Genomic DNA, 24289 nt, shown 5'->3' with positions numbered 1-24289 from the left:
GTTTATTCAGCTGTATGGTGAATGGATCAGGATCAGAGTCATCTGAAAAACAGACTACAAACCCTCCCCCTTCCTCCTCTGCCCTCCCCCTTTCCCCTTCTCCCCCTCCCCCCCAAAACAAACAAACAAACAAACAAACAAACCACCCCTAAACTTTTCAGCCAGGTCAGTTCCTCAGTTTGTTTCCCTGCATTGCTGTGGAAATGTTTATGCTGGCACAGTAGAGTCGGCAGGGTGGAGTTAGAAGTAGGTGAGGATCGAGATGACTTTTGTGCTGCTGGTTATACAGTTTTTGGTGACCTGTAGCTACTTTATGCTGTGGTTTTTATCACAGTAGAAGAAAAAGATTCAGATCACACCAAGTCTGTATTTGAAAGCAAGGGAGACTTTCTAGGTTTTAGTAAAGCAGATGATTCGGCAACTGTTCCTCTCCAGCGCTGGAGTTGAGCATTGTGCTGCTCAGAATCCTGTCCTGCTGAAGAGGCAAAAACCTGAAGGTACTTGTGGTAACTGAAGACTGTATCGTGTTTTACTAAAACAGGTTGTTGAACCAGGTACTTGAGGTAGGTACAAAGCATAATTCCTGCAAATTAGAAGTCAGCCCAAGTTGTCTGAAGTAGCATTCATCCCCAGTATTTTTCTGTGTATTTTTACACAGCATCTCTCTTTACCTAAGGAGGCTTGTTTCACAAACAGTTGAAAGAGTTCAGAAAGTTAATTGGGTATGACTATAAACTGTTTACTAAGCACATTGTGACACTAGGAAAGAGTATATTCTTTGAGATATATATTTGAGATAGTCTGTTGCTTTCAGATAGATTTATAGCTCAAAGAAATAGATTATGCAAACTTCTTGCTTAATTGAGACTTTGTAAGAGCTTGGGGCATTTTGATCTAGTTACCCTAGTATCTCAAAGCATTCAGCTCTGTGTTTTCCTTTGTGATTGGTCTCAGGTTTCACTTTCTGATTGTCTTTTGGATTTCTCCCAAATTTTGCTCTAATACTGATTTTGCTATTTATTGTTTCATAAAAAGGTAGTTTTAAATTCATAACTACTGGTGAACAAATGCTGCTTCCTAATAAACGGTGCTTCTCTGTGTTGTCCATTAGCAGATAAAACGCAACATTTTGAAAATGAAAAAAAGGCCTTCTGTGAAGTGCATAGGGTTTGAATGCTGCCTTATAAATGCTTATCCCCATCCTCAAGGTGTATGTAATTGTATCTTTGCTAAATACATACACCTTCTTGTTTTGAGTGTAAGGTGTACCAAACAAGTGTTAGTAAGTATGTACCAGCCACCTTACTGAAAAGCTGATTCTCAAATTCCAGGATGCTAACTAGCTTAATTAAATCAATGTGGAAGTTCAGTAAAATGAGAAATATTGCTTTATTTCAGGATTCTGAAAATCTAGAGCTCTTATTCCAAGCAGCAATGGATCTTAGCACGAGTACCAAGCCGTATGATTGTGTGACTGCTTCGTATTTGTTGAACTTTTTAGTACATCATGAAGAACTCCAGCGTATTTGTTTAGGAAAATGGGTTGAACATAACTTTCAGATAGATGAAGATCAATCAACAAGTACAGTGGAGAAGAACACTTTAGCAGGTAAGTTTTGAGGGAGATTAATCCCCCTCCTCCTGTTTTCTAAATTTATTTGAAACCTACTTACTGCTTTTCCTGAAGGCTTTTGGTAGAAAGCATAATGAGTAAGTAGATGCTTATTGGATTTTTTTTTTGATGAAACTTGCCTAGATTTAAATACGGTCTGTGTAAGTGTAGTAAGAGAGCTTTATCTGTTAGCAGAATGCTTCCATCCACCTCCCCCCGTGCATAGTTTATTTGATATTTAAGGAGTTGGAGTATGATCGCTTCTTCACAGTTCCTCTCTACAAGTGTTATTACACCCTAATATTTTTGTTTATTCAGGATTTACTTTTACAAGTATTTTGAAGTTACAGTCCATTTTGGTTGTTCTTCTTTAACTTAAAGGTGCTGTTTTCCATCCCTTTCTTCATATATAGACTATTTTTGGACTTTGACTTCCATTGTGCAGAGCCATACTTAGATGAGAAATATCTGGCCTTAGGAGGGCACCGGTAGTTATTTTTACCAGTACTTGATTGGCAAATCTCTGACCTTTCAATTAGTTGTCTCAGCATTCATTTATGCCAGACGGAAGACCACTCCATTTTCTGTCTCTTGTAGGTTTCTGCTTGGATTTTAAACAGACTTGGTTTTGCTGTTAAGAACCCAGGCCCTTAATAAGATCTTAATCTAGTCCTGTTCATCTTGAGCCTATCACGTGTTCTGTGAAGATGGCTTTTGTTGTTATTTTGGTCAGAGAGAAAGTGACATTGAGGCCCCGGTAGCTAGCTGGCCTTTTACACTGTTTCCCATGAGAGAAGGTGACCTTGGAGATACCTAAAATTTTCACTTAGTTTGGTTTTTATTATTACCACTCCCCCTCCCCCAAGATTTCTTGTACTTTCTCTTAAAAAGCAGCCTGAGATGTTAGGCCTTTTGGGACAGACAGGACAATACTCTTTGGAAGGCACTTCATTTCTGTGTGCATAGGTGAAAGATGAGAGGAGCCAGCATGTACTAGTCATTAGCATGAAGCTGTGCACACAAAGTGCCAGGAAGGAACCTCTGCTTCCTACAAGAGCTCCTCACCCTGAGCAGAGGGAGCCAGGGCTTGTCCACGTGGAGTTGCAGTACCTGACATTTGCAGGGCTGCCACGCGGAGCTCTGTTTGCCTGGAGCCATTGTGCTGAGCGGTTTTCAGTCCTGGGCATACACCAACACTGCCGCAGTGGTTAGGCTTTGTTCACATGTGGAATATTTTTGTTTGGTGCCTCTAAATGAAAGCTGAGAGGCTCTATATCTGATTGATCTGGCAAATTCTTTAAACAGACTGGCTCCAGCATTGTAATGTAATTTGCAATAAAACTAAAATTTGTAAACTAACTTGTAATAAAGCATGGAATGTAATTTGTAGTGAACTCACTATTTTATTTTTTTTTTTTTGGTGTGTGTTTGCCMTTATGGGCTTCTTTGCTGATTACCTAATACTTTCTTCATATGCACTGAAATCATCATTTTGAGACATATTTATGATTGCCATAATTGAAGCAAATGCATGGGTTATCTCATGTCTCATTGTCATTGAGTATCTCCTGTTATTAAAGTGATCCATGGTTCATTATTAGGATTTGCTGTTTATTCTGATTGTGACATTGAGATGCTGCATGGTGAATGTATACATAAAGTAGGCATATGCATCCTTGAAAACTGGGAAGCTTCTTTAGTGGCTAATTAAAGATTTAAATGTTTAACCGGAAGCTTCTGATCTTTAATATTCTGCTGAAATGTTTGTTCTATTAACCCAGCTCTAAGGGCAAAGTCTGACTTTTAATATATATAGCTTACTTCTCTTGACTTCATCATGAGCTGCAAGATTATCCCTGAGCATAGGATTTATCCTGCACTTTTCACAGCGACAGGTAGACTAACTTGGCTGTAACAGACATTGCTGAAATTTAGGTAACTGAAAATGGACAAGAATTCTTTTTAAATGGACAAAAGAGTGAGAAGTATAAACAAATAAATTACTATGAAAGAAATTACATTTTTTCATTGAGTTATTGCTTAAACAGGTTTTAGTCCTGTTTCTTTAACCCAGGTTTGCTTCTCAGAAAATAAGTGTATGTATGTATACATGTAAGTCTGTGGGGTTTTTTTGTTTGTTTTTTTTTTAATTCTAGTTATCAAGCTTTTGTTAGCGAACGTTGAGGAAGAAATATTTCAAGCCAAAAAGTCTTTGCTTCAAGCAGCAGCATCATTTCCAATGTATGGGAGAGTGCATTGTATAACTGGGGCTTTGCAGCAATTACCTTTAAAGTAAGTAAAACATACTACTAAATAGTAAGTTTTAACTGAGTTGTTAAGCATGCTGCTAGAACTACTCATAAGAACATTAAAGTATACAATGTTGTGTTTGTTTTTTCTATCAAATTCAGTACCTGTGTCTTTTAGCACTTATTAGCTTCTCTATTTGATACTTCCTTTGTATGTCTTAAATTCAGTTTTAAGACTTGTCAAAGTGTACCTCATTTACAGTTTTCATAAATACTGTTGCAGAATTGTTTGTAATTTTAGTTCTTTCTTTTGAATATAAAATTATTTTAATTCATGTTGTTTTTTGAAGTAACTTGACATTGATAACTGAATGGAAGCAAATGGTGGCCAGGCTCATTCTGATGTCGTACAAACTCTCTGGTGTAGTATCTCCAGTAGTGCAGAGCTCATCCCCAGAAGGTCTTATTCCAATGGAGAGTGATTCAGGTAAAATAATTTCTAGTAGAACCTGAAGTTTTGTTTGTTTTTTCCAGCCATTCAGAACTATTTCTCAATGGCTTTAGTCAACAAGATGTCTGTAACACTAAGTTTCTTATCCTTTCATGTGTGTGTTTTTTTTTTTTTAATTGTATTTAATACAGGATTACTAGATAAGTGATTTGTCTGTTCTTGTACATAGGGATTTGCCCTGCCCAGCTGCTTTTTAATGCTTAGCTGCAGCCATCCTAACCATGATCTCTCTTTCCCCCCACCCCACCCCAGTGATAAGTCTCTTGATTCAGTGTCTCCCGTTACTTATCAGAGTTTGTTGGTGTCTGACAAGACTCCAAGAAATTTTTCCAGAAAAGCAAAGAATGACTTCAGGGAGAGGCTGGGGTTAAGACATAAGCCCTTTTTTTGGAAACTGATGCTTATTTTCTGAATAGTTAGCTGTGTGGGAAAACTTTTTGATAATCTCTTGCACAGATTTCTTCGAAAGGTTTCCTAACCCATACCGTTCTTTCTGGAGAACCAAGCAATACAGAGGGTTTGTAGAGTTTAGGCCAAAATTTCCTTTAGTTGTAAGACAGTCTTACTGCTTATCACTCTTATCTGATGGAAGCAGCACTTCCTAAGTGGAATTAGACTTTGGTTTCACTTTTTTTTTTTTTTTTTTTTAAATCTGCTTGGAGATGCACTGGACCAGGCATGGTGGTTGTCCAGCCCTTAAGCCCCATGCAGCTCCTGAGAAGTTCAACTGACTGCAAGTCTGTATGGTAGCAAAATTACGGATCAGCTGAGAGTGCATATCTAGGGACCAATGCCTAATCTGGATTCTTGTTTTGGGAGAAACCAAGCCAGTGGGCTCCTGAGGCTGATCTTGCTGAAGTGTCCTAGGATATACCCTCACCCTGTGGTGAGCAAAAGTGGTGGGCAGCCCTTGTCGCTTGCTAATCTTGGAGCTCCTCCTTGCCCCACCAATTCAAAGTATATGGACTAGTCCTACAGCGCTTGAAGCTCTCCTATGGAAAATATGGTGTGCAGCTCACAAAAACAGGGAAGTTGGTTGTCCCTATGTTTTGAGTCTTCCCCCCCCCCGCCCCTTTTCAACTTCTCTTTTTATATTATAATTTTAAACTACTCTCTCTAGTTAAAGGTTATCTTTGCTCATTTCTTGTAGTGCAGAAGTCATTGCAGATTGTGTTATCTCATCTGTTTCAAACCAAGTGACTTTGTATAGCCCTTTTTTCTTTCTTCCTTAATCCTCATATTCATCATAGTTCTATATTTTTTATTGCTAATAACTTTCTTTTATACTTACATACTTAAAATGAATTACATTTATATAAAGAACTGGAAGTCAAAAGGACTTAAATGGTCCTCTTGTTGAAGGTGTAGAAACAGCAGATCAACTACAGATGATCCTGCATGAGATACAGCCAAAGGACACAAATGATTATTTCATACAAGCAAAGATTTTGAAAGAATACTGCAAAGTAGAGCCTGAAAAGCTGGTTGACCACAAGCCAACGGAAAATATTTGCACAGAAATAAGAGGTAATTCAAATGCTGTATTAGTAATTAAATCAAGATATTCTGTATAGAGCAGGCATTTTACATGGGTGATCAAAGTTGGAAGTTATTTGCTCTGTATAATGTTTCACTTCCATAATAAATCTGTCAGAAGCTAGTTATTCATGGGCATGGTTTTAAAGACTAATTCACTGTGTTTCTGGAAGATTGTGGTTAATCTCTCTTAGAGTACAAGTGAAAAAGGGTTGTTTTGGCATTGGCCTAGCCTCTATTGCCTTAACTGCATTGGCCAGGTAATCTTTAACACCTTTTCTGTCAAGCAACGCTTTAACACCTTTCTTGTTGAAAGGTGTTAGTGTGATTTCCCTCTTCAGTATACACAACCAGTGGGGAATTTGTTCATGCAATAAAACTTGGTGCATGAAATTGCATAAGCAAAAGCTTCTGTTCAAAAGGTTTTGAAAGTAAAATATTAGATAGTATTTGTCTGCTTTAACAAACAGCAGCTGTGGATTAAAATGAAATTGAAGCTTACAGCGATATAGAAATAGTAAACTTTCAATTTAGTATGCCAGTGTGAGCTTATGGAATATCCGTTCACTTTTGAATTCAACAGTTTTATGCTTATTAAGTTTTAAAAACAAATATTTGAGCTTTCTTTCCTCATGTATTTTTCCTRTGTTTAAAATAGTTTTGATTGGGCCATATGTTTTGTTTTATGAAAATAAATCTGTAAATATGTTATTGAATTTCTAGTAATGACCACCAGATGGGGCCGTTGCATTAAATAAAATTATGCTTTTGCCTGGCCCCTGCGTATGGGGGAGTCTGAGTTAAAATATAAACAACATGTAGTGTGTGATGGATTGATGATTGACATGGGAGTTTGTTGGAGCCTGGATCCAAAGTTGTAGGTGTTTGTATGGTTCTATTTGCAATTGAATAATGATGTTGACCAAGAGACCTCTACCCTTTAAAACAGCAGTTTCCTGGTAAAGTTGTATACTGCTGCCCTTTTCAAGCAGTGTAAAGTACAGTAAGTGTTCCAAGCATGGAAGTAATTAGGCTTAGCAGAACTGAATTATCTTTTGGTTTAGCAAGTTTAAAAATTTTTTCCTAGTGAATTGTATTTTGTAAGGAGATCAGGCTAAATTAAATTTAAAAATCTCTGCATGAGAACGTTGAGTTACACTGTTGTTGATTTTTATTTTTAAGGTAAAGAAAGGCAAACATGTGATGTCACAGCTCAGATGGTTCTTGTATGTTGCTGGAGAAGCATGAAGGAAATATCTCTGCTGTTAGGGACACTGTGCAAACTTTTGCCTTCACAGGCTGCATCTGAATCTTCAGATGGGTTGATCACTGTAGAACAGGTAGGGGAATACTTTTTACTATGAAATCTAAATTTTCTGGAAAAAATCTAAATTTTCTGACTTTTTTTACATTTTTGAATCATAGCTGTTGGGATTTGACTTAAAGCTCTTCATTAATTGAACTTCATACTCACTGATTCTGAAAGAGAAGCATGCTGACTAGTCTTAGTCTTGTCYTACATGACATGGGAAATTGAATTATGGATAAATTGTATGCAATATGACTTTTTCCTCCAAATTTTTTAATTTAAGAGATAAAAAATGTTAACATGCCACCAGGGTCTCTTGTAGAATGTTGAGTGAAGTATTTACAAGAAATTAAATTACCACAGGAATTTATTTTGGGAATATTTCATATTTATTACTTTTTTTTTTAATTGATGACTTTTTCATTTCCATATGGTTTTGACAAAACACTTTTCTACATGGAAGATGGAAATATGCAAGACACTCCTTTTTTCAACCTCCTTTTCCCTCCAACAGAAAAAAAAATTTTTCCGTAGGTGTTACAACATTCTATCATAAAACTGATAATATTATAATGTATTGCAGATCTTATTTCTTATGTTATCACATGTTGCAGTGCCATGGAAATAATATTTTTATTCTCTCATTGTCTCTAGCTTATGTTTTCATCTGGTTAACAGCTGTGCTTGTACTGTTGCAGAGCTCTGAAGGGTAGATGGGAGAACAGCAGCGTGCATCCACCATTATGTTCCTTAATCTGCTCCAAGTCAAACAGGAATTGGTATTTTAGCATGAGTCAGCTCTAACTGTAGCATCTCCATCTTTACGTAGAGAGCAACCATTAATAGTTGCCCTTTCAGAAATGTTATGTTATTAAGCAATGTCTCCTATTCGTATAGATCCCCCATTAGTTTTTTTTCTGCCTCTGACATCTTCTTGTAAAACAGAAAGTCTGCATTCTATTTTTATGAAGAATGTTATGACAAGAAGTTGGTTTGAAACCCTAATTTTCTTCAGGCTAATGAGGAAATACTATTTGGCCGTATATATAATAAACGCTATAGTAAAAGGTGTGGGCGCTTTCTCTCCACTTTTTGTAAGTGGCCTTATGCTATTGTACAAAAAGAGGTGATTTCATCATAAATGACTAAAAGYGTCAGTGTTTGCATGGAACTGCTGTGGCTTCAGACTTCTATTAAATACCTATTTTTCAGTGTTGAGAAATAAGAGAACTGGAGTTTGGTACCTTATGCATGTACAACTGGCCTTTAAAGTTGTCCATCTTTTTCTTTATTGTGTAAATATGTAGAGATTTAAGAGGAGGAGGGGGGAAGCTCAGTAAAAACCTTGGTCATGCTGCCTTGAGTCAGGACTAAGTAATTGCTGAGAAAAATCTGGGAGCACCACTTGGCCATTCTGTGTCATCCTGTTGCAATGCCTCCCTATCTAGACTTTTTTTTTTGTGTTAATTCAGCATGCAAATGAGAAGAAAACATGTCTTTCAGTGCTGGTCCACGTTAAGGAATGGCTCAACAGAACTGTACTTCTTGGTGGGCAGTGGTGTTAGTCAACTGCTGGTGGCACTATTTCTTGATTCCTCTTTCTAACACAGTTAAATGCGGCCTTCACAATGTGTACCTATATAGGAGTAGTTGGGAGCGAGGCAGCTCTTGTTTGAGCCTCTTTTTGTAACTAGAAGTTGGGGCAATATCAAATTTGCACTTTTCTTCTCTGTTGAGTAAGAGATTGGGTTTGCATAGCATTTGAATGCCACAACACTCAGTGACTTTTCAGGACATCTACAGCTCCTGGTGTGGAGATAACACATACAGAGGAGTCTCAAAATACTGTATTAAATAGTCAGTCTTCAAAGCCTACCCCATGTTGCAATGRCTGATTTCCCTGAAAAATAGCCGTAGGAAATGTCTAATATGTCTGCAGGAATCTCTCCATTCAAATACATACTCTACCTTTTATTCTGCATCTGACCTGAAAAGTCCAGAGATGCCAGATTCAAAGCTCTGCCCGGTAGGACAATTGATACAAACACTATCAACCACAGAAGACGCATATCCTAGTGACGGCCAAAAAATGGTACCTACTGAAGGCTGTGTGTTGACGTTGTAACATGACCTTTCCAATCATGAGACAATCCTTGAAGCCTGAAGAAACATCCGTTTTGAACTTTGAACATTGAGCTCTTCCTCAAATTCTTGTTTATCTTACCTGGAGAGAAATCAGATGATTTTTTGGGACATAAGCTTGCCATAACTGTGTACCAAAGTGAAAAGAAGCAGGCAGTACAGACCCAAGTATTGTCCTAGGGTTCTGCTTTTGTTAACCCTGACAGTCAAGGAGGACTGATCTGAGCCTTGTCCTGGAAACTTGTCAAGTACAGAGAAGACTCAGTATTGAAAAGCTTTAGCACTTATTACTCATTTGTGCCACCAGTGCAAAAATGTGGTTCCCATAATTTCTTTGGAGTTTTTCTCCAAGGAACAATTAAAAAGAAAAAAAAACCCACCAAAAACAACCTTTCCTCAGTTCTTAAAGTAATCTGTCTCCTCTGGAGTTCACTATGGTTGGTGGTAGTTCACCAGTTGTAGTGAATATGAATTCCTTTACTTGTTCTACCTCCTGACATTTGAAGTACTGGTTTTATGCTGCAGGGGAGCTGAGTGCTCCTCCAGCTTTTTATTCATTCCTAGAGGAGTAGGCATGCCTTGGTCATGGTTGCTATCAGATCAGAATCCATACTCATCATACGCTTATATCGGGATCAGTGCTATGTCATCTGAGAGAACTTAAGTTACAGCAGTTCTTCTTTAAACTCTAATGTGTGAATGAAAGAGAATGTATCAGAGTTTAATTKGAAGTAACCTAGTCAATGTAGCTGTTGCAAAAAGCTCAAACATAAACAAAGTTGAAGGTTACATGTCCAAAAATATCCATATGAACTATTCTAAAAATTTAAGGATGGTGGTGGAACAGGACAGTGATTTGATTTGCATGTGTATGGTTTTCTTGGTTTGGTTTTGTTTATGTGCCTGGAAAGTTTGTGGGTCAGCTCCTTCTGAGAAAAGGCACTTGTTCCTGCTTTTGAGCTAGAAAGCTAAAACCCTGTAGGTATAAACTGGCTTAAAATCCACTCAGAAAAAGTTATTTTAGCTCAAATTATTCTTTGTTTCATATTATGTGGGTTTCATAAGCTGCAAGAAATAAGTTAGGCTTATTCTCCCATCTTATTCTAACTATTGTGCCTTCATTGTTTGGATAATATGAATTACTTACAGTAGGGTGGAAAATCATTTGTAGCTAGGTATGGCATTAATTTTTCTGACATTTTAATTTACCTTTACCAGTCTATTAACTGTGTTATTTTAAGGCAGAATTTTAAAAATAACTTGATTTTATAAATAATTTTATATAAAAGCTTTAAAGAACTTTTTTTCCGAAGAGCTTTTAGGAAATATTAGTGAAGAAAATTTTGCATAATAGATTCAAGTATGTACATAATGTATTTTAAACAAATGATACTGGCAGTTTGATTTAGTCCTTGAAAGTTGATGTGAATTAGAGAAAGAATATAAAAGCAACTCTTTGCAGAATGAGATTGTGTGGTATTTTAAAGCTGTATTGAAGCTTACATGCTTGATATCTTGATAGAGTTGTAGAACATAGTATCAGTGAAATTTTAGTTATTGCAGTTTAGTTTGTTACAAATTTTCAATGTAGCTTTCATTACTACATATATTCAGTGTCTTTTTATTTTAGAACTGTTTCTAATAGTCAAAGGCAATAATGCAGAATCCTGAAACCTTAAAAATAGCTCACTAAGGTAGATTTTTTTTTCTTCATTTTGCCTTCTTATTTACATTTGAATTCATGTTCTTTCTCTGATATTTTTCTAGATACTTGTTTCTGCTTTTATCATTTAGTAGGTATTTTCTTTGGGATTTAAGGTAAGAGTGAAGGCAAACATGAAGGATTTTAAGTTTGTTTCCTCTGAAAATCAGTGTTGTCCCATTCTTTTTTTAAAATTACAGTGTGTTCCTCTTGGACCAATAGCTAATTTTATGTTCTTTATTTATATTTTTGCCCTTTCCTTTCCTTTCCTAAGGAAAAAAGCAGAACACTACACTTTTAAACTGAGGAATGGAGTGTAATATTTGTTCTCCTTAAAATAAGTGCCCTTTTACAATAGGACTTCTAAATGCCTTTTGCTTTTTCCGTGGCTTTTTCAACCAGGGAAAAATTTTGCCTTTAATGGAAGTTGTGGTAGCAGAAAATGCGTATAGAATACTTGTATTTAGAAATTGCAGACTCTGAAGTATTTTGCATTTGTAAATGAATTGCTTATGTAATTTCAAATAGCTTTCTCTCTCTTTTTTTTTTTCTTCTTCCTTTTTTTAAGGTTAATAATATTGGGGACTACTTTAAACATCATCTGTTGCAATCAAGACACAGGGGCGCATTTGAATTAGCATATGCTGGCTTTGTGCAACTTACAGAAATACTGTCCAGGTAAAAGACCACCTCTTATGTTTTTAATATAGTAATTTTACCAAATTGTGGTAATTGTGGTTCAATTCTGAAACTGGTTGTGCAAGCAAATTCTTGATTTCATGTGGATTTTGTGAGAGTTTGGTGCGTCGGTGTGTGGGCATGAGCATGACATTAGTTACGTGATGGCTGTGACTTTGGATTGTGTTAGTTCTATTGAGAGTTGGTGCTTAGGCATTGAAAGAAGATACAGCCATTTAATGCTTGTATTTTTCTTAATTTCTGGAGTGTCAGTTTATTGAACGACTCTCAGGAGCTCATGGGGAAAGTAAGAGTGTAGACTTTTTTTTTTTTTCTTCCCCCCTTCCCTTTATGCAAATGAATGCCAGACTTTTTGTTTTCAGCCAGGATGTTTTCTTGGAAATTTTCATTACTTGTCATTGGATGAGTTGCATGTTTGGACATTTGGAAAACTAGCTGGCAGTGTATCACAAGATGCGATATGCGATCTTTTAATTTTTTTCATTTCCCCTTGTAACTTTATACTTTCCTAGAAGAACTAAATGAGCAGAACTGTCCTGAGGTCTAGGCTAGAGCACTGGAATTCCCATTAAGTGCTTAGTTACTTATTTCTGAGAAGACACAAGAGTTGTTAATGTTTCTTTGTTACCTAGGATATATAGTGCTTATATCCTATTCAGTTTTTAATAAGACAAATGCAAGTCTCCATTGCCTTTATTTATTTAGTATTGTACTGGTCAGTTTGAGGCACTGATCTGTTTCTTGGGGATTTTTTTTAAATAAAAATAAATCTGGTGATGGAAACAGATTTTATTATTATTTTTGTTTTARTACAGAACAGCTGCATGACCAGCTCACTGTGTGTCCCCTCAAATAGTTTTCCAGACAGAACTGAGGGCTTGATCACTGGGATGGGAATGTTAGTGGGATAGCTGCTTAGGCTAATGCTATTGCAAAAAAAAGGTATTTGCCATGTTACGGCCTTTATTCTATTAGACATATGTCTGTAGAAGGTACATTATTTCCTTTTGTGTCCAAGCAAGCAGAGGAATTTTAAATTGGGCTGAATAGTTGGTTGAGAGTTCACATAACTTTACCTTATACTTGATTATTTACTTAAAAAGGAAAAAAAAAGGGATATGATACTGTTCTTCCTTATCTATATAAATTTCGTAGGTGTTGTGTTCTTTTTCTGTACCATGAAGACTTGTTTCAGGAAATTTAAGGTGCTGCATCAGATGTCAGCACCGAGGGTGCCACTGTGTGATCTTCCTGCTAATTTAGCTCTAGGACTAGATCTTTTCCAATTTCAATGCTGTGAGTACTGAGAGAGCAGAACCTGCACAGAGAAAGAAAAAAAAAAAACAAGCTAAGTGACTGGGAGTAGATCATGGACAATGGTTGAGGTGTTCCCATTTAGGTGGACACCTTTCTAGAGAAGTGGTTTTACTGTCGCATCAATTAGTGAGTCTAACTTAAAAGGGGTACAGATCAGACATTTTAGACCTCTTCAGATTTTTCCAAGCTGAGTCCAAAGCATTGTTCTGCTGTCTGCTGGATATTCTTGGCTGCAGTTTATATATATGTTAGCACACTATCCACTATTTCATCCAGTCTCTGGAATCAGATGTTGCACTTCCAGTAATGTTTAAGAAAAAAGAAAAAAGAAAAAAAAACTGACAAAATCCACCAAACCCAGGAAATACTTCTTTCTTTCAATTGCTTCTCTTGCAGACCCCTGACATAATTTAAGACTTTCTGTATTCTTACCTATATGTACAGTTGTATATGTGAAACTTGCTTTTTTTTCCTAAGGTAGAAATACGTTCAGATAACAAAAGATTTTGGTTGTCTTTRGAGCTATGCAGTGACAAATTGAAACTTGTTGGCCCAATAACTGATATTTTAGTTTCAGGCATCATTTCTTTGAATTTTATTTAAATAAATATAAAAATAGTATTCCAAATAGAGTAAGCTGTTAAAAGTATAGAATGCATAGAAGAAATTGCTGAGTTTCACAGGATGTTGTCCTAGATATGCTGGATGTGAATATAAAGGTGTATTGATTTTAAAAAATTGCATGGTTGTGCTATATGATCCACTTGTTTTGAAGGGCTTACTCCTCCCATCAGACTGAACAGAGGCTGGCCATTAGAGTAATACTGTAACAATATAAAGACCTTCTGCCACCATCACCAGCCTTTTTTGAGGGAAAAGGGAACTGTTCCAAATAACTGCAGCCCACTAGACTGATCTTAGTCAAATTCAAGACTACCTGAAATGCTAGGTTTGAAGAAAAGGCTAACTGAAAAGCAGGAAATACTGAAAAACGTATAAAATGTGCTGTCAGTTTATAGTGGACACAGTACATGGCATACTAGCTGTTTTTCTTTGATTATCAGTTTTTAAATTTTTTTTAAAAGCTGAGTCAAATGGAGCAGAGCAAGTCTACTTAGACTTCAGTGAAGTTTCTGATATGCTCGCACACTGACAAATCATCATAGCTTCAGGTAACCTTAGTTCCCACTTCCCTTTTCTCCCACTGTATTTAATGGAGCACAATCTGCTTAAGAGCAGGTTTATGTAATGTTAAAATGGAGAGTCAAGAATGCTGCCCATCTGTCAGTTATAAAAACATTAAGCAAGATGCATGTATCACCAAAAAAAGCTTATGATTTAAGTAATTTTCCTCTTCAGAATTAACAATACTCCAAAATAATATTTTGATGATGCATACTGCTTAATGTTTCAAAAGTTATGATGTTTCAAGTAGAGCAAGTATTCCTTTGGAAAAAGCCAGCTTACAAGAGCCAGAGAGCGTCTCTGTTGAAATACCTATTTCAACAGAATATTTTTGCAAGGAAATGCTGGTCTCAAGGCTGGTATTTATGTTTAAAGGAGAGGAGACTGATTTCAGAATAGCCAATATTTCTTTGGTTCAGTATTCTCTTGGGACATGACATGGTTGAAACCTTTTCTCTGAAACAGGCAAATTCAGTCTCTCAGTGAATGCACTTGCCCTCTTGAACTGTTGAATGTCCTGGAGTCTTGAATGTATCCTGTTGGAGTGGAGAGGCTCTATTCTGCAAATAAATAGGAACTGGCCTACCTCCTTCCATAGCTGCCGGACTCATAGGCAGTCTTGAAATGTGTATCAGAATCTACATTAATTTACTGTTGCATCCACAGATACTGGAGGAGAAAGTCTGTCTGGCACAACTTGTAGTCACATGCCTCTTAAATATGGTACTTCATTGAAAAGAATTGAACTTGAGATCCATGGATGCATCATTGACACTTTGTAATTGAACCCAGTGAAAAATCTACCATTAAGACTGTGATAAATCCCCTTCCCATGCTTTTATGAAACATCACATTTAAACATGGTGCTTCACTTTGATAGCCAGACATCTGCTTAAAATCACACGCCACAATATTGATTGTTTGAGCTTGGGTTTAGATCTACGGTTTAGTCCTTAAATAACAGTGTCTTTATAATAACCATGAGTAGACTTGTTTCTAGACAAAGCAATGGTATTCAGACCTGGCTGAGTGGTCAAAGAAGAGTGTTTCCTCCATAGAGATTTATCTTATGAACTAGATGAAATTTGATCTCTGTTTTGACATTCATTTGGATGTAAATTGTTGAGTCTGCTCAAGTTTTCCCTGCTCCGTTTTCATTTCTTCTATTAGGGTACTCTGTTCTTCTTTGTTAACATCTGCCTAGTATTGTCTGCTATTGTGCCTTCAGAAAACTGTGCAATTACAAAGCATGCAATATTCRTATAAATGAAATAAGTACCGTTCTTTTAAAAAATATTTTGCTTTCATAGGCCCTGAGAAATTACAAATGCTCATTTGGTCCAATAACCTGGTGGTTAGGGAAACTACCCTGGAAGGCTCCAGACATCCGTTTTAAACTTGAGTCTCTCGGAACCCATATGAGTACCCTAACCACTCCTCTCTTCCAGCTTGCTTTGTATCTGTTTTGTTTTATTTAGTGAAGCTTTTCTGAGAGATCGAGTAGAATGTGAAGATTTTTGGAAATTTCAAAATTGTGGTGTTGCATAGCTATGGCTGTAATGCTTCACTTCACTTAAGTTATGGAATGCAAGGGGAAAGTTTGGGAGGAGTTATGTTTTACAGCACAGTGTATTTATTTAGGAATAGTGTATTTTGAATTTTTCTAAAGAAATAGAGCTTAAATTCACTAAACCCTGTTTTTATTATTTAACAAGTTAAGACAAGGTGTCATAGTTTTCTGGCAGAAAATAATAATAAGAAAAATTTTGATTTGGTTTGACAAACATTTAATCCAGCATCAGTGGAAAATGTTCATCTGTCAAACACATGGTTGCTGAGCTTTTGTAAGATTTCTACTGGGGAACTGGGAACAGACCCTCCTGATCCTGTGCTGCAGACTCTGCTTCTGACTCATTTTGTTGTTCTGAAGTGGCTGTTACTTGTTGCCTTCCCAGATCCCTGGAGTCTGCTGGGAAGGCTTGTAAAATTTGAAAATCATTGATGGGCTTTCTATTGAGCTGGAGTTGTCACTAACTTTTTGATAAAATGGTCATCAAATTAGTGAAGGAAATAGTCCAAAATGAATAACAGTTGTCTAAAAATCCAAGGAATTTTGTCCACCGAGAAAAAGTTGTTCTCTTACTGTTTATTGTGATGCTTGTAGGGTAGTAAAGTACAATATATAACATTAAGGCACTGCTCAGTTCAAAGGCGCATTAATTTTTAATTCTCAGTGTTCATATTTTTCTCCATTTCTTATACCCTGCGCTTTGTGAATGAAAAAAGATGGGGATAATGATATTGTCTCTACCAAATTTTAAGGCCACCCAAGGTCCTGTGCTCTGCAGTATTGCTGGCAAAACCTCAAAACAGGAGCTTTCTCGGTGCCACTGTATTGCTTGGAAATTTTTGCTTCATTGAGAGCAGGTGCTATGAGAAAGAGGATGTTAGTGAGAGGCCCAGTCTTAATAGTTTTAGAGGATTTTCTTAAAAGTGGACTTTTTTAGGGTGACTTGAATGGTAACATGTTTCTGAGGTTAGATTCTTATCTCCTTGTGTAGACAAGAATAGAAATCATATCACATGTGTGAAAAAGAATAATATTGTAGTTCTTCTAGGAGAGAAAAATGGTGAAAGGAAAACCTTTTTCCCCAGATAGGATGGATTACAGTGTTTGGAAACTCTGAATTCTGGATATACCTGTGTAGAAAATGCTTCTGGTCATGAGAAGTTTATGCCACAAACCTCCAACATCCAGGAAAGCCAAATCTAAGACTGACCCGTTGTTCTTAACACGCCATTAATTTTGGATAGGAGAAAATACAGCCCTGTGAGTTAGGGAGAGGGGTTTAGCTTTAACTTTGAATTACCAGACTTTTTTTATTTGTTGAAACTGACCACAGAAACTGCTCTGGCTATGTATGAAATTGTTACAACCGGAAGACAGACAGACAGAAATTTGTGGAAAAACACTGCACTGCATCTGAAGTAATTTACATATCAAATTACTGTGTAGTGTTTTAATTGTCAACATTATTTGCTTGATCTGGTAAAAACAATTACTAATTCATTCTGGAAAATGACATTTGAGCTTGAGACCACCATTTTTATATTGTAAAGCTTCATTATTATTCTTAAGTTTTAGGGCCACCTGCTTCTTAAGACAATATTCTTCTTGCCAGACCATAAAGAAATGTGGCTGCCAAATTTAAGGGAGTAGTCTCCTCCATTGCAAAGTCAATAGCTTCTAATGTCTTTAAAGACATTAACACTTTCACATTAAAAAAGAAAAAAGGGCCTTGGTGGGTGACTGCACAAGGTAGAATTACTTGTGGCAAGATCAAAGCAATACAGCTTTAAGGGAGTCTGAAATTTATGGGATTTCGATATATTTTTCCTCTTTCTACTACTATTGAAAGGGAGAAAAACCTCAATTTACTTAAGAATAAAATATTCAGTATGCTGCATAGCAACTTTTAAATATTTCCTTAATGCTTTACTTTGTGCTCTTCTGCACCACAGCAGATGTGAGTTTGTATCATGGGATGTTTGTTTTAATACTAGAATAACATACCGAAGAGAGATTAGCACCATTCTTTGCATGGATAAACTAAGACATTTAAATTCTGTTTAACTAGTGAGGTAAGACCAGCCACAGACATAATCAGAAGTACTAGCTTTTGCAGTGTGGGTTGACTTGGATTAAGAGAACTGTGAAGTACAGTCTAGCTAGACAGACCCACTGAGGACATCCGCTAGAAGTTTTGTGTGGTCTCAGTGCTAGAACTGCATCCTTGTGTATTTGAAAGCCAGCAGACAAACACGTCCTTAGAGCAACTAGAGAAAGGGGAAGCTAATTGACAGCTATAGAAAGAGAAAGGTAGAAGAGAAGTGATCACTAGTTTCCAGAGGAAGGCATTAATTTGATTGCTTCTCTCATGGGCTTGGGCCAAAGGTGGCCTTCCTTTATGCTGTTGTATTAGGTGACATCCTCCCTGTGAAGCCATGTTTCTCTGACTTCCTGGACTTGATGGTTTAGGTGCCAGCTGCTCTTTAAAGAGGTGCTGCCCATAGAGACTGGGAAAAAAGCTTGGCAGCAGTGTAGGAAATCCATGATGGAAATCCGAGGGAAATTGCTGAAGAGTAAAAAATCTGCCATGGCTTCTGCTGACCTATCTGGTGCTTTCTGTGACCTCTGTTTTCTGCATTATTAATTTTCTGTTTATTTTGTAAAAGAAGGAAAGGAGGGTGGGATAGGAGGATGGAGGGGGAATGTTTTCTAAAGACTTGGGAATTCAGGTACGGTAGTGAGCTAAACTACAGATGAAAAGCTCATTTGCTGTCCAGTATTAAGTTTTTAGCCTGCCCAGATTCATACTTTGGGGGGAGAAAGGAAGCATGATGAGGGAAGGATAATGAAAGACGGAGAAGATGTGGACTTTCCATTAGATTTCAATTTTCGCATTTGTTCCTGCTGCATTTTAGCTTTACTTTTGGTTCTTTATTTCAATCACCTGAGTAAAGAAGTTGATTGTGACCTAACTATAAGGTCTCACTACTCAATCATGAATTTAATTATAGCTCATATTTTTAGGCAAGGGAAATCCTACATGGTTGAGGTAATTGCCATTATATATTGACCACAGTGATTAATAATTTTATCTACTCTGAATCACGCATGTCAAACTAGTGTGACAGGTTTTAATAACAAAGTCATGTTAATAGAATTTTTTGTAACAATGAATGATCCTTTTGGAACATTGACATAAGATTAATGATTTGGTCTTTCACAATGAATATGTTGCATTTCATTGAACCTGATCAACACTGGGAATTGAAGTAGACTTGAATTCTGCTTGCCCTTGGAGGTCTTTTGCTTTCAGGTAACGCTGAGTTGTATAACTGCAGAGGAGAAATATTTCATAACAGGAGAGTAATTTAGATGCTTTACCGGAAGTTTGACTAACTGAATTTTAAGAGCGGTGGTACTTGTTTTTCATTCTTTCTACTGCTCTGAGGTTTGCAGGGGCATTTATATAATATATGCTTACTGTGAGAGGCTTCAGTTGTGTTTTGTATGGTTATAAACATGATTGTGTATGTTAGTTAATGTATAGGTCACACATTAGCTACTGTGGGACAACAAARGTGTGAATTTGTAGTGTTACTTTCTACACAGTGACTGATGTGTATGTGTTTTATGTCCTCTCCTCCAGAGGAGGGTAATAGTGTTCTTGGCAAAAGCAAACAGTGAGCTGCTGGATGACAGAATCCTATTTTTTTGTTTAGTGAAATATCTTCTCCTGGTGACACTTAATAAGGAAGGTTAATATGATTTGTACAGGCATTGGAAAAAAGTAAAATCTCTTTTTAAATTTCTCTCTTTAAAAATTCTCTGTGTGTATATGCTTGAACATGTTCGCATATGGTAAGAAACACTTTGAAAAATATCTTTAAGTTCACGGATTGCTTTCTTTGACTTTGTCTGACCTGGCTTCTTACTTGCTTTTTATAGATGTAACAGTGAGAGTCTCCGCAGGATGCCAGAGCAATGGTTATGCCATGTTTTGGGAGAAATCAAATCTTGTGATCCTTCATCTAAATTATGTGCAACCAGACGTAGTGCTGGAATTCCATTCTACATACAGGTACCAACTAATGTTATACATCTGTTTTTTTTTGTTTTTTTTTTTTGATATCTTTTCTGGTGACTATATTATTTATTTATTTATTTCCTACCTTCTTTTGGTCAGTTAATTTTTTTTTCTACAGACTTTGACAGCATTTGTGCAACCAAGAAGCCAGATGTAATTAAGCTGTGTTTGGTGCAGTCTAGCTGTGCAATTCTGCTGAATCTTGGGATTGCACAGACATTTGGCTGGAGATAAATTTGGTGACGGGCATTTCAAAGGACTGAGCTGTAGGCTCAGTGTGGCCACTGTGAAAATCCCTGCAAAATCATAATTACTTCACAGATTAAGTAAGGTTTTGTTACCACGTAACTATCTGTGTTTCTTTTGGAGAGGGGAGAGAGGGGCAGGAGAGGGTGTTGAATTATGAAGAGACTATGACAGAATCATAAAATTGTGGCTTAGAAAATACTGCAAAAATTTTGGGAAGTCCACTTATCTGTACTAGAAGCAGTATCAAGTAATGTGAGTCAGCCAGTAATTTGACTAAAGTCTCAAGTGCAACGAGAGAGCGAGTTACTGAAGACAAATCTGTGAGCATGTGGCCATGCTCCCTCAGTCTTCCCACTAGTTTATCGTCAACTCCATGCATCCTGGCCTCTGTCAGTGCATACCAGCTGCTGGCTTTGCCAAGTTCAGAGCTATCTGCTGATTGCTGGTGTTTTTGATTCAGCTCAAAGTACCACCTCCTACTGAGTGCCTGGCAGTGGTTTGCAGCAGGTGACTTGCTTACTTCTGGGGTCAGTCACTGCAATGTTCCTGCAAACTGTAATTACCTGCTTTTATTCCTTCTTGTCCTTAAAGTGGTCATGATTACTTTCCCCTAAATTAACCCCCATCATTTTAATTTTCAGCCAATTTTCTAAGAAACAAGTCCAAGATAACTACGTGATTTGTAACTTTCTCTACTCGTTAAAGTATAGTCCCAGGCATGTTCCAAGAATTTGAGGGACTGCTGGGAGCAAGGTCTCACTGCCAGAATAATTCATCTTGTTTGTTTTTCACACTCAGTTTGCCCTGAGAAAGTTGAGGCAGTCTGCTTTGGCCTTACATCGTTTGAGGCAGTCACAGCCTATTCCTGGCTTTGCTACATGTGTGTGCACTACAGAGCACAAATCACTTGTGGGGCATTGGTTTTAAAGTTGTTTTTCCTTTTAAAGTTTCAGCAATTAAAGATCAAAATTCCCTTTATTTCTGTAAGTCATCTGCAAAATGAATTTGGTGATTTCATGTCTGCTGGTTTCCCCATTCACACCCCTGAGTTTTAATCCAGTGGGCTTTAGCTAGCTTTAATGCTGAGACTGTGGAAGAACAAGCATGTGTGAATCAAGTTTTCATGTAAAATGTAATGCTGGGTAATGTAAGGACTAGATGGACCCAACTGTATTCCATTACAGCGAACATTCATATAGTCTGAAGCTGATCTACATTACTCAGTATATATGGCAGAGCTTACACTGTGCCATAGTTGTTTGGATAAACAAGTCGGACACTTCTGTGTTGATAATTCTGGAAGAGTATGAAGTTTGTCTAGCCAGTTAATGAGAAGATTTGAAATTAATGTTGGTAGTAGTCTAAATAATTATTTCTGAACTATAATTTTATTATAAGGAAAGGTGATGGTGTTTGGCAGTAGTTCTGAGTTTTAAATAATGTGTTGCATTTAGATAATAAAAATATAAATTCTCATGCATATCCTAGCAGTCCTATAATAAAGTCATTTTATTAATGCATAAAATCAAGACTCAGTGTGGTCCCTTTGCCATCTGCTTCCTGTGACATTTATTCTTGGTTTAGTAAAACATTTCTGTTCTGTTTTAATGGTAATGCATAATTTTTAAGATTCTAAACCTTCTAAATGACCTATTTAAAATTGTTTTATTAGGTAATAATATTTCTAAGGGGTGCAGAGGAGTGAGGAAATGGTGGGAAAATGTTAGTTCTGGCCTTAGTGTTTTTAGGGTAGGGAATTCTAGTCGTCAGTTCATTCTTCCGTGTTTTATATTTCATGAATACTTCTTTTTTTTTTTCTCTCTCTTCCCTCTCTGTTTCTTCCATCATTAAAGCCATTGTTAAAATGGCAGTGACTACTTTCAGATACCTGCCTAACATCTACACTTCATTTGGCTAAGCACCTTGAAGGTTTTTTTCTGTTTGGTTGTTTTTATGCAATGTAATGTACTATTAATACCCTGTTTGAACAGATGCTGAACAGACTCTGGGCCCGATAGCACAAATGGGTAGTCATTTATTATTAGAAATAAGCAATTTATGATTATGTGTTTGTGTGAAGTTAGACAAATTCAACAGGAGATATTAGCACAGAGAGAAATAACTGTTAACTTCAATCCTTAATTAGAGGACTGAATTGGAGTATTTTCATCTCAGCTGGGTGTCCTACCCATTGAATTGCTGTAATTTGGAGGTGGATGTTTCTCTTGTCTCCTTTTAAAAATGAGCTGTGTGTGTCCCCCCCCCCCCTTTATTTTTCTTTTGCAAATCAGGATTTCTTCTTTGGCCAGCCCATGTCATCTTAAATATGCGTATATTATTAAACTAAAAAATTGTCTATAGCAGGAAGTGTAAGTATACATAATACAACAGATTTTTTTGCTGTAACAAATTCTCTGATTTTGTATGTGTGATAACTTACATTATCATCTGTTATATATATAAATTAATTTAAATTTTCATATGCAGAGAAATAGTGCAGAGGCAAAGTTTTCTTACTGAACTGTTGACTCCTAAGGAGGCTATGAACAAAACAAGAAGAATTAAAACTGAAACTTATTTTTTGCAAACTTTTTTTTTAGTTCTTGTGTATGATCAGATGCTAGGCTGTAATATGGTAGATATGGGAACCTGGAGGAGAACTGGTAGTTAAGAAAAATGGCTAGAAATATGTGATTTTTCTTTTTTTTTTAACATTCTGTAGGCTTTGTTAGCTTCAGAACCAAAGAAGGGCAAAGCAGACTTGTTGAAAATGACGATGAAAGAATTGATATCTTTGGCAGCACCTTTGAATGAATCATCAAGTATAATTCCACAGGTAAGTTACTATATGTCATCAAAAGGCAAATGTCAAAAAAGTTTGTTGTTCTTCAGTTAAGGAAATTTGTGTTTTTAATAATGGTAATTTTTTTTATTATCTATAGCTGGATTTTAAAATGCATTGACATGTACAGACATTATGGAGTTACTGGAATCTGCAATATTTAGAAACAGAATGGACATAATTTCACAGGTTTTTCAAGTGCAGCAAATAAATTCAAAATGAATATGACTATATATGATCAGTTTACTGCCTGTAGTATATTTCTAAACAAACAGATGAATAAACTTTTACAAGGAAATTAGCAAGCATTTACTTACATTTGGAGTATATAAATGTGTTGCAGAAACCGTATTGTATGCAACAAAATAGTGTATGAAAAATAATTTTTATGCATACCAAGTAACTTATAAAACTTAAATACGTGCATTTTAAATATAAAAAATCTGTTCTAAAGTCAAAATTTTTATCTTCAAAATGCATTTACTGAGTACTTGAAAGTATTGGCAACAAATCATGGTTTGCATTTACAAATACTGAGATTAACTAGGTTCTAATCACTATGCCAAATCTTCTCCTGGTATAAACGTAGCCTTGTCAAAGTCTGTGAAGCTACACAGATTACCATCTTCCCCTTCAGAGAATAGAGAAATGTAAGAAAATGCTCCATTTGGTAAAGCAAGCCTAACTGTCAGTTTTAGCTTAATATTGGCAATCATTTTCCTCCTGTGAGTTGTGGTTTATTTTTTCTCGCAGTATCTACAGCATGTCAAGAATGTTGGAAAAGATGATTATAAACTTTGAAAGTTATTTTTACAGTCATGATAACCTAAGGAAAAGAGCTTGTTGGCCTTCACTTGTGATGACTGAACTGTACTTGTTAGAGGAATATATTTTAAAATGGTAATTACTTTTAACAGTGTTTACTGCTGTACCATTTTAATATATTCTTTTTAACAGCAGTATTCCTGGATTGTATTTAATGTAGAATTGAAGTGTAAGTGTGCATACAGATTATTTTTGTTTCATGTTCATTTCTGTAATTAAAATGCATTAAATTCAAGATCTTTTCCAATTAATATATATTTTTCTTCTATCTCTTTTACCCACACAGGTTCATGCTTTAAATATCCTGCGGGCACTGTTTAGGGATACACGTTTAGGTGAAAACATCATGCCCTATGTTGCAGATGGAGTACAAGCAGCAATCCTAGGTTTTATGTCACCTGTCTGGGCAGTAAGTTAATCCTTAACTGTATTTCTCTAACTTAAAAGGATGCATAGT

The 24289-nt window shown here is 36.4% G+C and overlaps 1 protein-coding gene across 1 annotated transcript in view; it reads left to right on the top strand.

Moving 5' to 3' along the window:
• The window catches only part of THADA (THADA, armadillo repeat containing), a 167381-nt gene that overhangs the window by 18814 nt on the left and 124278 nt on the right, over window positions 1-24289 (top strand). The window contains exons 17-25 of the mRNA XM_026072344.1: window positions 1399-1609; window positions 3769-3904; window positions 4212-4348; window positions 5735-5899; window positions 7091-7248; window positions 11630-11739; window positions 19778-19910; window positions 22888-23001; window positions 24119-24241. Coding sequence (XP_025928129.1) covers window positions 1399-1609; window positions 3769-3904; window positions 4212-4348; window positions 5735-5899; window positions 7091-7248; window positions 11630-11739; window positions 19778-19910; window positions 22888-23001; window positions 24119-24241 — 1287 coding nt within the window. The remainder of the gene's footprint in view (window positions 1-1398; window positions 1610-3768; window positions 3905-4211; window positions 4349-5734; window positions 5900-7090; window positions 7249-11629; window positions 11740-19777; window positions 19911-22887; window positions 23002-24118; window positions 24242-24289) is intronic.

Source organism: Apteryx rowi, unplaced genomic scaffold (assembly GCF_003343035.1).
Source record: "Apteryx rowi isolate R43461 unplaced genomic scaffold, aptRow1 scaffold_34, whole genome shotgun sequence".
NCBI lineage: Eukaryota > Metazoa > Chordata > Aves > Apterygiformes > Apterygidae > Apteryx > Apteryx rowi.
The sequence above is the reverse complement of the archived record's forward strand: the minus strand, read 5'-3'. Positions and strand labels throughout refer to the sequence as shown.